Source organism: Sycon ciliatum, chromosome 7, assembly GCF_964019385.1.
Source record: "Sycon ciliatum chromosome 7, ocSycCili1.1, whole genome shotgun sequence".
NCBI lineage: Eukaryota > Metazoa > Porifera > Calcarea > Leucosolenida > Sycettidae > Sycon > Sycon ciliatum.
In genome coordinates, this window is record NC_088649.1 from 28,738,783 (window position 1) to 28,753,091 (window position 14,309).

General features: G+C 46.1%; 1 protein-coding gene across 1 annotated transcript; it reads left to right on the forward strand.

The window, feature by feature from the left end:
* Nucleotides 1-4,116: 4,116 nt before the first annotated feature.
* LOC135821792 (uncharacterized) lies at nt 4,117-13,801 on the forward strand. Its single transcript, XM_065334788.1, has 9 exons — nt 4,117-4,198; nt 4,492-4,884; nt 6,022-6,348; nt 7,947-8,030; nt 8,860-8,946; nt 9,566-9,646; nt 10,229-10,315; nt 11,423-12,061; nt 13,479-13,801. Exons 1-9 carry the CDS (start codon nt 4,117-4,119, stop codon nt 13,799-13,801), a joined length of 2,103 nt encoding a protein of 700 aa, XP_065190860.1.
* Nucleotides 13,802-14,309: the final 508 nt, after the last annotated feature.

A 14,309-nucleotide genomic window follows, 5' to 3' on the forward strand; every position in this document is an offset into this window, starting at 1 on the left:
AAACGGATGGTTTGACAGAGAGAGTTAACCGGCAAGTGGGAGATGTTCTAAGAGCATTTGTGAACTTGAGACAGGACAATTGGGATTCGCTTCTACCACTCTGCGAGTTTGCAATAAATAGTTCACAACAGTCATCTGTAGCTAATACACCGTTCTATCTGAACTATGGGTTTGACCCTAAGTCCCCGCCCGAATTCATTCTTACGGGAGGGGAAAGGAGTGATTCGGTCGATTGGCTTCATGAGCAGGAAGCCGCACTAAGGATAGCTCGAGATGCTATGCTCGACGCCCAGGCAAGGCAAGCTCTATATGCAGACCAGACGAGAACGCCCAGTGATTTGAAGGTTGGTGATAGCGTTCTTGTCTACAGAGACTTTCTACTGACCCCGGAAGATCGTGGCCAGCCCTCTCGGAAGTTGCAACCCAAGTGGTTTGGTCCGTATCGTATCCAGGCTAAGATTGGAGCGAATGCTTTTCGCTTGGAACTACCCCGTGAACTTCGCTGCCATCCCGTGTTTAATGTCACTGCTCTTAAACGCTACGAAGAGAACACGATTCCTGGAAGACACCAACCCCTGCCTCCGCCCTTCACAGATCTAGATGGACACACACGCTATGTTGTCGAAGCCGTTTTGAATCACCGACACCGCAGTGGTGAGCAACACTTCCTGGTGCATTGGAAGGGTTACCCCAGCAGCGAAGCTACGTGGGAGCCCGCTGGCAACCTATGTGATGAGTCTGGTCGGAATAGTAAACCGCTGCAGAACAATCTAGCCTCACAACGACAGCAGCCTTGATCTAACTGGGCTGAGCCATATGCATCTCTTACTGAGATAGTTAATAATTATGTTATAGACTGATATAGTTTTGCGTCATCTCCTTGTGAGAGTGATGAAGTTGAGTTGGATTACACTTCAATGTGGTTAAGCATGTGCATGAGTGATTATTTAATATTCCCATTTCCGCAATTGCATCTCCTAACTGGATTGTGTTATCGAATAGAACCTTGGGCTTCCTATGGGGCCGGGAGAGTGTAATAGTTTTACCTTGACACTTCTTGCTTGTCTTATGGTAACACCTTGTGTTCCTACTATTCTCACTCCTGCGGTTCTCGCCTTTCTTTTGCTTTATAACCTCTGGTTTGAACATCATTCGACGAATTCTCCAATCAATCAAGTCTATACTGTTACACTCACGCTATTCACCGATTCCAAGACTGTGGCTGCTTGGTTGCAATCGGTGCTTGGCAAGGTGTCTCGTGTTCGCGTCAGCGGCCTGCAGCAGGTAATTGTACAGGGCCGTCTCCAGATTATCACTGATCTCGTCGCTGTCACGGGCTTGACAGTCAAGGTCCAGTGGATCAGCAGTCAGCAGAACAAGGCGGATCAATTGACCTGTGTTCCCAGCAGCTGGATCCGATGTGGCAAGACGCTCCTTGCTCGGATTGCACCGTCCATCACCGCTGCGGTGGTGACCGTTGGTCCATTCTCATTGGACAGAGTATCTGCTGGTCAGAATGCAGGTCCTCGGATTGTTGCGACTCGCCAGCAAGTCATCGATGGTGACCCAGTTACTGATCCTGCGTTTGTCAAGGTCAAGTCACAGCTCGTAGTCCATGATGGTATGCTGTGTCGAAGTGTGAAGTTGCCGCCCAATGATGCAGTCGTCATTCCTGTTATCCCTAGTTCACTCGAGTCCGATGTCGTTCGTGCTGCTCATGTGAACTGTGGTCATGCGTCTTGGGAGGGTACATGGCGCTTCCTCCGCTCGAAGTGCTATTTCCTGAACATGGCTGCCCAAAGTCAGCAGTTTGTGCGCCACTGTTCGCCGTGTGCTGCTGCCAGCCCAACCAAGGGCGTTTCGGCAGATGCCAGTCACCTTGTGGTGGCTGATGGCCCATGGAGTGTTGTAGTAATAGATACTGTGGAACTGGGCGTCGATCAGAGTGGAGAGTACCATTGTGTTCTCGTCTGAATGGATACTTTCACCAAATGGGTGAAAGTGGTTCGGCTCCGTCAACATGACGCGGCATCAGTGGCCGAGGCATTTGTCGGCCTGTGTACGCGGTTGGGCCTGCCCCGAGTGGTCCACTGTGATAATGGCACGGAATTCATCAACGCCGTGATGTCATCGCTGTTTGACACGTTTGGTGTGACAGTGCTCAACGGTGCCGTGCGTCATCCCCTATTACAGGGATCTGTTGCGCGGTTTAACCGCACTCTCCTCACCTTAATTCGGAAGGTGTTGGATGAGGCTGATGATTGGCGATCTCAGCTGGACGTGTTACTGTATTTAGACCGTATTCGTCCGCACTCTGTCCTCAAGATTTCTCCTATGCGTGCGATGCTTGGCTGGGAGCCCACCAGTGTGCTCTTCTCGGCTACTCCTGGGCTGGGCCTGACTCCATCTGATCTTGAACGCCAGGTTGCTCGGATCCGTGATTTTGTGGAAGCTGAGCTGTCCTCCGAGGACTTTGTTGAGTCTGAAGCTGATAACTGTCTGTTCGCCGTTGGTGATGCCGTTCTTCTACGTTGTGAAGTAGAGTAATCCTCTTGCGCATGTTGTACGTAATGCAATGATTGATACGTACTTTCGATATTGATTTCGCTGGTGCACATGTTGGTGCAGCGCTGGCGCACTCGCTGGTGCACGCGCTGATGCACGCACTGGTGCAGTCAGTTGTTTTGTGTTGTACGTGATGCAGCTTGTTGAGGAGAAGGGTTTTCAATATCTTGTGTTCAGTTCTTCTTCCTTCTGGCCAGGTCGAGTTCGTGCTTTTTTCTTCTGTACACTTCTTGTGCATTTTGGAATTGAAATTAATAATTATAGGCCAACTGATATCCTTGCGCTGGTCTGGTGGTGGATAATTCCACAACACTCTCGTTTTGCCTGTCCATTTTTGTGTATGGCTGATCCGCTCTCTCATTTTGTCTTCTCTGTTTGTGATATGTAATGCAGTTATGTGCACAAATCCCTGGGTGAAAAAGAACAAAGCATGTGAATGTAAACCGAGACCAGGCGGACCCATCTGCACAGAAGGTAAGGGCTAAAGAAAGCTGCTGTCATTTTAGCCCGCTTGTCAAAGAACATACGACCCATGCATACCCGCGTGCTGGACTGTTGTATTTGAAGACAAGAAAAAGTAGTTCCCAGCGTTTATGCCTGGTTCTCCAGCTTATTACTGAACGTGTGTTCTATTCAAGTGCAAGGCATGAGTATAAGTTGGATATACCTGGGATTGGTGAATGGGTGCTAGTGTTAGTGTTTGTGGCGATGTTGAGGTCTATACAATGTCATGATGATCAAGATACATGCGACAACGACTTGAGAATCCAGTAGGTTATTCAAGTTCTATCCCTATTTGTGTGTTTTGGGAAATACGTGAATGCACCCAATCTCTACTGCAGTGTGCAATTGCTTGAATGATGGTCAGTGTACTGAAGACGGCACCTGCAACTGCCGGAAAGGTTTCCATGGAGACCAGTGTCAACATGGTAAGTAACTGCTAAATGAAGTGAATACTCGTGTTTCTTTGATTCACATGCCCCTGGGAATTGTGACCATACATGTGCATGCATACATCAACAATTATTCCTAAGTTATGAATCGGTTCGGAACCTAATTTGGGTTCCGAACCGATTCATACCTGTGTTTTACCACCCCTCCTTTTGGACACAGGAAGCTAGTGCTTCAAGACAGCATGCCTTTCTGGAGACCATGCTCGAGATCTTTCTGACTTCCTAAGAGGCGATTTACATGACGGCAGTGCATCCCGCCGGGAAGAGAAGCACGTGATCTCGAGAGCTTGCAAAACAGACCACGGAATGTCACGACATGCATTTCCAACCACCGCCTCCCTCCCCCCAGCCCCCTCATGGCGCCGGGACCGTACCGGGATAGCCGGCGGGATACGTTCGCGCCAAAATATGAGCACATGTAACTAAATCTCCATGGTAGCATCAGGCACGGGATGAATCCTGCCGTCGTGTAAATCACCTCTAAAGCACTTGATTGTTACAGAAATTGTCTCAAGTGCCAAAGAAAGTGCCTCGGAAGTTTGATTATTGGTATATCCCCCCCCCCGCCCCTCCTTCCCTCACTATCTATGAATTAACCATGGCTCAGCTCTTCAAACCCGGTGCAAAGACGGTTACCACAGAATTTTTCAATAGCCTGCTTGCATATACGCCTAATCAGAGTAACGTTACTCAAGTAGATAATCAAGCAAGATACTGAGGGCTTGATGGCTGATCGAAGCCCAAGGGACCAGCCCGAGGGCTTTGATCAGTCATCAAGCCCGACTGTACCTCGCTTGAATATGCTTCAGACAATCCCCAACCAATATTTTATCGGAAATAACATGCACCTTAACCTCTCTATTATTTGAACTGGATTCCAGTATCCATCTGAGAAAGTCGGTGTTCGTCGTGTGCTGCAGTTGTGTTCTACTTCGGCTGACTGTGTCTTGCATGTGTACTGTGTTATATTCAGCTTTCAAGACAAAGTGCCTGGGCAGTAATAATGCAATATTCACCTGGATGGCTCTTGCCAGCTTGCCGTGTTATCCACATCTCGACTATGGCAGCTGCCAGAAGAAAACGAACTTCGTGCACGCCCGCGAGATGTGCGTGAGAAGAGGATACAACGTCGTAGACTATTATTCCTTCACTGGGCTTGGCTTGAAGCTGGGTGTTAGCGACTGCATAAAATCATTGGTGAGCGAGATGATGGCTAGACGTAACAGCAGTTACAGCACCCCTCTCAAGATATGGACATCGTACATGTACTTTGGTCAGCATGTTATTTACAAGCAAGGCAAGGACAACTCGAGCGACGCACTATTTGACAGGGGTGGAAGAGGCCATCATGATGTCATCTGTGAAGGTAGGCTGTTGCGTTTTAACCCATTTAAGGCTATAGGCCATGGCACCCAGGCTCTGCACTTCTTATTTGGCAATGAAAAAGATGTATAATTTATACCGGTATATACCATACTTCCCCACATATAAGCCCATGGGCTTATATGTGAAAAGTTGCTGCAAAAAAGAGTTTTTGCTGTGTGAACATGCCCGGGTAGAAGCCCGTACGCTTATATGTGCAATAAAGGTTTGTCTGTGTTCTAAACAACGGTGTTATCACAATCCTTAGCAGTATATTCAGCTCCCGGGTGTTTCACCAATAGTGTTGACATTATAAGCGCATTAGGAAACCAGAGGCCACATGCCACGTACTGCTCTTTTCTCTCCGAAACTCAACACTTGCAAGCCAGATATGAAAGAAAGAAAAAATCATCAGTCACGCCACCGGGACTCGAACCAGGGACCTTGCTATTCGCGAGCAATGCTCTAACCAACTGAGCTACAGTAAGACTCTTATCCACAGTGATGGTCAATCTATCCTTCTTCGATCAATCCATATCTAGTACTCCGAGTTTCTTGAGTTTTTTTCAATCGTCAGGCAACTTTTCTAATTCTCTATTATTATATAGTTAGGAAGCTTGGGAGCAACCACTCATATATAATATATACGTCCTCAGCGCCTGGGCATCATTTTCAATGATGTATACAAATAGCGGTGAGTGGGTTAAAGGGTGTGTCCAGTGATAGTAGTGGGACAGGAGGAATGAAACAGAGACGGCGAGAGTAGTGAATGCAACCGAGGTTTCCCTCTTCAATGAGAAACCTACCGCTCTTGCCAGGGTCATATCCACACATGAGTAACCAATTAGTTTCATCTGCGAAGAAACATTTCATGTGTATGCTTGTGCCATAACCCGGTGTTATACTACTCCCTTGGTAGAACCGCTGAATGATTTGCAAATGTGACACGGTGCTGCTCTATGAAGTCTGGCAAGCCCCAGGCCTGTGAACATTGAACTACTCACTAGCTCTGGGCACTTCCGTATCCATGAGATCGGGTGTCATGGAGTGGGGCGTTTGACTTCAAGCCCCCCCCCCCTTATTCATAGATTTGTTTCATGATGTGTTTCTACCCACAACTGTATCTTCCCTTGCTTTGCAGCCAAATGGCTCCAGGCCAACGATTCTGTACACGCCGCAGCAACTCCAGCACACAGACCCAGCGTGACTGAGCAGTTCGCAGAGGACGCATGTCAGGAGTACGGATATCATCTCATTACCAAGGAGTGGCTAGAAGAACATGGCCATGTGTTAACAGAGCGCTGGCTAGAGAAGTTGGCCTTATTGCATAAGCACCAGCAAGCACCTTTCCACGTCGCGTCAATCCGAGTCAATGGCCGTTCCTTTTACAGAACCGTAACGTTTAGCGCGCAAAAGCAGTCGTTTCAGAACGCCACAAGCAAAACTCAAGCCCAGATTCTCTGTGTCAGTAAGTGAGACAAGGCTTTTTAACTTAAACGGCTGACCATGCGCAAGTAGTGCTCTGACCATGCGCAAGTAGTGCTCTGCCCTTGTGTGTTACATCAGCACGATGAGAATACTGTTGTGCATTTGTGTAACATGTGTCCTGTGCCAACGTGAACTGTGTGAACAGGGCCTGTGCTAATAATGTGCCACTATGTACGATGTGACCTTGCTATGTGCAAACATGTCGTATCCAAGCATTTCTTGTACGCACAATGGATCCCAATATAGAGAGCCCTTCCTGAACTGAGGATCAGGTTGTGTTTTTTCCCGTAATTTCAAAGTCGGCATGTTTTGATTGCGACTTGCTTGTTTGGCGCAAGCAACTTTATTTGTTGGAAGAAAGTTTATGCAGTGTAGCGTGGCGATTGTCCGCACCCCTGGGAGTGCAGGCCATATCCAGGTGTTCGCATGAGGGGTATGATGTGATATTATTTTAGAGTCAAACACCGATTATGCGGACGTTAACTATCCGGACAATCGATTATCCGGATCTCCTGGGCGGGCTGGACAACATACAAAATTGGCAGCTTTTTTTGTTGAAGTTTTGCTGGTTTTCGCCACTCGGAGCACCACTCAAGCGATGCCCAAGATGTTTTACAGCAGGTTATTCAGTCAATATTTATAACGCTGAGAAGCTGGAGTGCACCTAGTTCCTGTTGTACTACCGAAGAGAATATTAAAAAAATGTTGAAAATATGCTGGAATATGCATGTGATAGATGTATGAGTGGTCCCATAACCGACCATTCTTCTCATCTGATCACCGTGGAAATGGCCGGTGCCCCGAAGGGTGGCTGACCATTGGCACCCTGCTGTATTTTAACGGCAACTGTCAAATGCACTATGCTTTAGCTCCTTGACAGATCCTATGAGGGTAAATACTGAAAAAATCCCTGCTCTGACGCATCAGTTCCTATTATTTTTTGCTGCATGATAAGGTTTCTTGGACCATCACTTTGGATTATCAAAAATGTCAAGTGTTAGGGACTGTAAAGGCCGATTCACAATACAAATTCTTGCGACGCGACATGCAACTTTACAACACCTGCGACGAGCTGCGACAGCGACACACAGTTCACAATAGATGATATCCCAAATAATGTGCTACTAGACTTGAGAGGGCATCGCACACAAGTTGCATACAAATTATACTACAATGTGTACACGGTAGGCCCTGAGCTCTGCATGAGAACAAGTCACAGGTACCTGTACAACTTTGAACTTTGTATGCAACTACTCTGCAATGCCCTCCCAAGTCTAGTTGCACGTTATATGGCATATCATCTATCGTTTTCATGTTTGCGACATCCTTATGCGCTAGTATTACTATGCACGTGCACTGCACGTGCACCCAGGGTCGAAACAGTACTCCATTTTGTGTATGTCATACAACAATCTTCAACTTCTGCGACAGGTGCCTTGCAACAGCTTGCGACAGCTCGCGACAGGCAGATTCTTGTCGCAACTGTCGCAAATCGTGTGTCACGTCGCAGAAGGTTGTACTGTGAATCAACCTTTAGAGTGTAATGCAATTGACTTTTTGTTGTCCTGTTCTGCACAGAGACGTGTGAGACCGGTGTTCTTGGACCAGACCTGAGTTGTGTATGTAACCGCACCTCAACCTATGGTCAATATTGTGAAAAGGGTAAGACACCGAGCCGTTCGTTTTTATTTTTTCTGAGAACACGCAGCAAGACTGCTGGAGATCATCCGGTATCATGATCTATGCAAGCGGAGAGACCGGCCCAATTCACCTAGACCACTTAGTTAATGTGAAAGTCATGGAAAGCCTTGTACCTCGGATGTAGCATTTGCTGGAGATGACTGACATTGCCAGGGCTAAATGGTTAATTAACTCGTGCTCAAGGGTGTCATTGATTGACGAAACTGGATTGAGTGCGAGCAGGCAGTGCAATTCGAGCAACGCTGACCCAAACTAACAAAGCAAGGGTGTAGTACGCAAACTGCACGCATGTCGTACAAAGACTCTGTGAAGGCTTCCAAAAAACGCCAACGTCCATTTCCACTCCAGCGACTCCCGGTGTGGAGGCCGGTGTTATCGGATTCCACTCCAAGTACACCTACTCTGGATTCGGCCAGATTAGGCCAATTGATCACGCACTTGCTCGGGATTCGTCCTATCGATCATGCCCACCTCAGTCAAATGGTGTTGTTTCAAATCTTTATTCTCACGATAGCCAGTGGCCAATAAGAGAAAATAGTGTAAGAAAGGAGAAAGAGTGAGGAAGAATTGGGTGGGCAGCGCCTAGGGTGTTGTTGTTGTTGTTGTTGTTGTTGTTGTTTATTTTTATTTTACTTCACCAAGTGAACAGGCATTTCTGCCTTCTCACCAGGTCAGCGGAGACCTAGTTCCGACTAAATGATAAATGTCTCGATTTCCACTAAGCATAGTGTAACACCCCGTGCATTTTTCTATGCCACTCCGTGCATGCGTTTATTGATGGGCGTTGCAGCATGCAAGTGCTTGAATCAGGGTCAGTGTGACAACAAAGGTGAATGCAGCTGCCCGAAAGGATTCACCGGAGACAAGTGCCAACTCGGTAAGTAGAAGATTTTAGTTTTCTTCAAGTATTCTTTTTCAGTTCCCTTGGGATTTTATAATCATGCACTGACAAGTACTTTGACTCGCTAATGAAGGAGTCCACGCTTTTTGGACGTGATCGTACAAGGCATAATAAGAAATTCTATGGCAACAGTCCATGGTAGCCATGGAAACAGAGCATGGAATTTTGCATTCCACTGCCATGGGAATCGATATGCCACGGTCAAAATTCACTTTGGACGCAGTTGCAAGCGCTCCGACAGGAACATGGCGCCCATTTTGAAAATTGATAAAATTGCACATATGCAATGCCCTGGATGTAGTCTTGCCTTTTGCGCCATTACTTTGTACTCCAAGGACCTCATTTCAACAATTGTTTCAAACAAGATTCTCAAGCAACAGCACTTTTGCAGTGCAATTTCTTGGGTTCTACCGGTAGGACCCGTGGTCTTACCGGTAGGACGGCATGCAAGCTATAATTAACATTCCAGAATCACGGGTGGTCAATATCATTCTGGAATTGCCCAACCAAATGCAACCTTTAAGTCTGTCTGACTTCGTTTCTGGCTGATTTACTCTCTTCCTCTTCTTCCCCTTCCTTGCGATGTGTGATGCAGTTGTGTGTACACATCCCTGGGTGAAAAAGAACAAAGTATGCGAATGTACGGCCAGACTAGATGGACCTAACTGCACAGAAGGTAAGGGCTGAAGAAAGCTACTGTAATGTATGTATGCATGTCAGAGAATGTATGACCTATGCTCTCACGCATGCTTGAATGTTGTATTTTGAAGACAAGAAAACAACTCCAGAGTCCTCATGCGGGCTTCTCCGACCTATTCTGCAACATATGCTCAGTTTGTAGCCGGGATGTGATAATTTTAAACTGATTGGGAGAGCATATGTCGGCTACAAGAATTCTGGCTAATCTGAACACTGCAACTAGAATACACCAAAAGGGGCGAAGAAGCTACAATATTGTGTTGCCTTGTAAACTGATCTAAAAAAAGGAAAGAAGAAGCTAAAATTAATACATCTCTGCACTTGAAGTGAAAAGCGTGAAGTGTGCAAAGCAGCGTGCACAGAAGTCAATGCTGCGCCCCTACCCCTTCGGCAAAAATATTGATATGGGGAGTTGGACCCTTGTAAGTGGTTAAAAGAGCTGGTTTGAGGCGTCCATGATGATGGTCAAGGACATGTGAACAATTTCTTGACAGTCCGTTATTCTGTTCCTTTCCGTGTGCTTTGAAAAATGCGTGCATATTCCCAATCACTGCTGCAGCATGCAAATGCTTGAATGACGGCCAGTGCACCAAAGATGGCACCTGCATCTGCCGGAAACGTTTCCATGGAGATCAGTGTCAGCACAGTAAGTATATGCCGTATGAAGTAAACCCCTGTTTTGTTCATGTTTCTGGAATACTGTAAAATGCCTAATGTTCGCGACGGATTAATGTTCGCTATTTTCGCCAGAAGTGCGTAACGCAAATATTAACCATCGTAAATCAAGCTTCAACAGTGGGTGTATATAGGTGTCCCCTGTGCTTTGCGACCTTTTGCCATCGCAAACTTGTTGGTTCTAAGAAATCGCGAAAATTTAGTGACGCGAATATTGGGCGATTTACAGTAGTTGAAAGCTCGGCTGCTGTTCATTATGATTTGGCTGTGAGCTGCGCTTGGTGGGTCTCTACATTTGTGTCATTCTTCGTCCGCACTACGTACACGCCAGTGTCCGAGTTCAAAAGGCCCACTGGCACCACACAACAGGACAGCTAGCTCCATGGACCTGCAGGCGGGGAAGACCATTGGACATGCATTCGTAGTGCGTTTGTACGTGCGGCTGTTCATAGTCCCATAGGCCTGTCCATGTGGCTCTGCAACAAGATACATAGCCACGGCAGGTGCACTTGCAGCATTACGATGCAATGCGAGTTCGATTATGAAGATATGAGAGTTCATTCTTGTAGGCAGCATATTCTTGTACACGACCGCACTATAACCGATATGTACTGTAACAGTTTAGGGCAAGGAACAAAGCAAATATCGCCTGACGTATGTGTTTTGTTCGGAAGTTTGAGGAAAGTTGAGAGCGGAAAAGTCTGCAGAAAAAATTGACTGCCATCACCAGAACTACAGTAAAACCTGGTTTAAGCGACCACTCCGCGGTGCAAGCAAAAGCGGTCGTTAAAGCCAGGTGGTCTTTAGAACCAGGTCCCACAGTGTCTGTGTAGAACTGTCAGTGCATGGAAAAATGGTCCGTGTTAAGAGCAGGTGGTCGCTAAACCCAGAGGTCGCTTACACCAGGTTCTACTGTATAGCTGTGATGGTCCGATGATATTTGGGATCATTTTAGTAAACAAATTCTGAAATGGACTGCGGTATCCCTACTGAGCAAGTGTACGTCTTGGAAGGCTGTGCTCCAGTTGTGTTCTACTTCATCTGACCGTGTCTTGCATGTGTACTGTGTTATGTTAAGGTTTCAAGACAAAGTGCCTGGGTACAGATAAGGCAATGTACACCTGGATTGCTCTCGCCGGCTTGCCGTGTCATCCACACCTCGACGGTGACAGCTGCCAGAAGAAAACGAACTTGACGCATGCCCGCCAGATGTGCAAGAGAAGAGGATACGACGTGGTAGACTATAATGCCTTCACCAGTCAGATGCTTGGCGTGCGAGACTGCATGGAAGCATTGCTCAACAAGATGATGGCAAGCAATTTCAACAACCCTATCACAATATGGACATCTTTCTTGAGGGATGGCAAGCATGTCATTTACAAGGAGGGCAAGAACAACTTAAGAGAAGAGTTACATGATAGTAGTGGAGCAAGCCATCTTGATTTCGAGATGATGGCGAGCGGTGACAGCAACCCTATCTCCCTATGGTCAGGGCAAGAACAAGTTAAGAACAAGTTGAGAGAAGAGTTACATGATAGTAGTGGAGCAAGCCATCTTGATGTCAAGATGATGGCGAGCGGTGACAGCAACTCTATCTCAATATCGGCATCGCTCGAGGAGGATGACCAAAATATCATGTACCAGCAGGGCAAGAACGAGTTAAGAGAAGAGTTACTTGATAGTAATGGAGCAAGCCATCATGATGTCATCTGCGAAGGTAGGCTGTTGCATTGTCCACCCAGCCCCATGCCTGCAAATATTGGCCGACACCTGAACCTGTCTCAGAATAGGGGTGAAATGGTAGCATTGACCTTTCCGTTAGACCGGGTTTTATTGAGCATGACTAGATTGTGGGCACCCGTTATTTAGATTTATTTCATAATTTTTGTCAAAAAGGCAGAAGAGACCAGAGAGAATCGGTTAAATAATTGTTGTAATGCTTCGTTTCATGCACAAAGTGGAGCTAAGGCAGTCCTTTGTTGGATCGCTCCATCCTGGTGGTGTTGAGTACTCTAGGCCATCTGGGAATGCTCGCTGTTGTCATTGCGTTTGTTATACATAGAGTCGTCCCTCTCTAATCTGGCACCTTTTGCAATGGAATTCTCTGCTGGATAAACAAGGGTGCTGGATTATAAAATCCTGCCCTCCAACCCGGCCCACATGCTATGATACATGTTTGTGTCGCATGTCAAAACATAGGGATTTTCTGTGTCAAACCAAGTACTTTGTGGAATCATGGAATGCATGTCTATAACATACACTTGGGAATATCTTATGCACTAGCATAGGATATTTATTCCCAAATGTATGTTACATGTGTTGTGTATGTTACAATTAGGGCTGAAACGATCATCCATATAGCCCAATCGATTACTCTTTATCATAACGATCGATTATTCGATTATAATCTTTAAGAGGCCGCACCTGGAATATGTACGTAGAATGGCCAAAAGTGGAAATATGTACAAAATTTTGCACAAAAAAAGTGTTATGTATGCAGACCGGACGCGACCTTGACCTTCGAGCTAGTACTAGTAGTAGTAGTAGTAGTAGAATTTATTATTTTACTAGGAAACTCCCAACAGGCGTTGCCTTTTTACTGGGAACCCTAGGAATGACTTGGTGCTTGTGACAAATGCAGAAAGGGGCTTAGCTTGACGACATCCAGCTTCATGCTCCAGCTTCGTTGTACTACACTAGGACTGTTTTTCGATTTTTGACAGCATGTAACAAGGCGAGTCGCGCGTGCAGTGCGTAAGAAATTGAAAATTAAAAAAAACGCAAAATAATTGTAATCGGTAATCTAAACGATTGCTCGATCGTTAGAGTTATCAAACGAGTACTCGATTATTCGGTATAATCGTTTCAGCCCTAGTTACAATGGTCCCTGACAGTATGCAATGTACAACTGCTGGGTTAGAAAATCAAATTATGTACAATTTGAGTGGTTTGTTGCAGAAAATCGCTGCTGGAGGCAGAATTCAAGTGCCGGATTAAAGGGTAGTAAAAGAACTGAAAAAATTCGTTTTGCCAGAAAGTGTGCTGGTTTGCAAGGGTGCTGGATAAACAAGTGCCGGAATAGAGAGGGACGACTGTATGCCCTATTGCCTACTGTATGTGCCCTTGTTTTGCAGCCAAGTGGCTTCACGCCAACTCCTCAGTATACACCACAGCAACGCCAGCGCTGAGGCCCAACGTCACTGAGCAATTCGCAGAGGAGGCATGTGAGCAGTACGGACTTCACCTCATAACCGGGGCCTGGCTGCAAGCACATGGCCATGTATTAAGAGAGAGCTTCCTAGATAGATTGGCTATTCGGCAAGCACCTTATCACGTCAAACCAATCGTGGTGAACGGCAACTCCCTTTACAGAACCGTAACGTTTAGCGAGGGGAAACAGAGGTTTGTGAACACCACAAGCAATCACCGAGCCCAAATCCTCTGTGTCGGTAAGTGAGATGTCTTGAACTTTTAAAAGCAAAACGATAAAATGATAGCATATGCCTAACAAACTCGGCAACCTGCTCCACTGTGACTGTTTAAGGAACTTTTCACCGTACCTGTGGCTTACCATGAGGTCAGAAATGACGTACTGCACGAATTACGCTCCCACAGGAACCACCCCGAGTTGCACACTCTGGTTTATGTAATCTTGTCGTTAGTGTTTGGCACAAAACGCATAACTTGTAAACCTTGGGTCCTTTCTTTTTAATTTTTTAATCGTTGCCTTTCCATCCGAGTCTGACCTATTATTATTATTATTATTATTTAAATTTTGAAATGGGCAATCTCCACAGGCGAATTGTATCATATTTATCAATGAAAAATATCAATTGTGCACTCATAACCATGTATAGAAAAGCAACATTAAACGCAATGCACCTACAAACATAACGCTTGCGAAGCACATTATTCAGACATTCAGTCTGATCGTGAGTGTATCTCCGTTTAAAGTAGTTAAATAA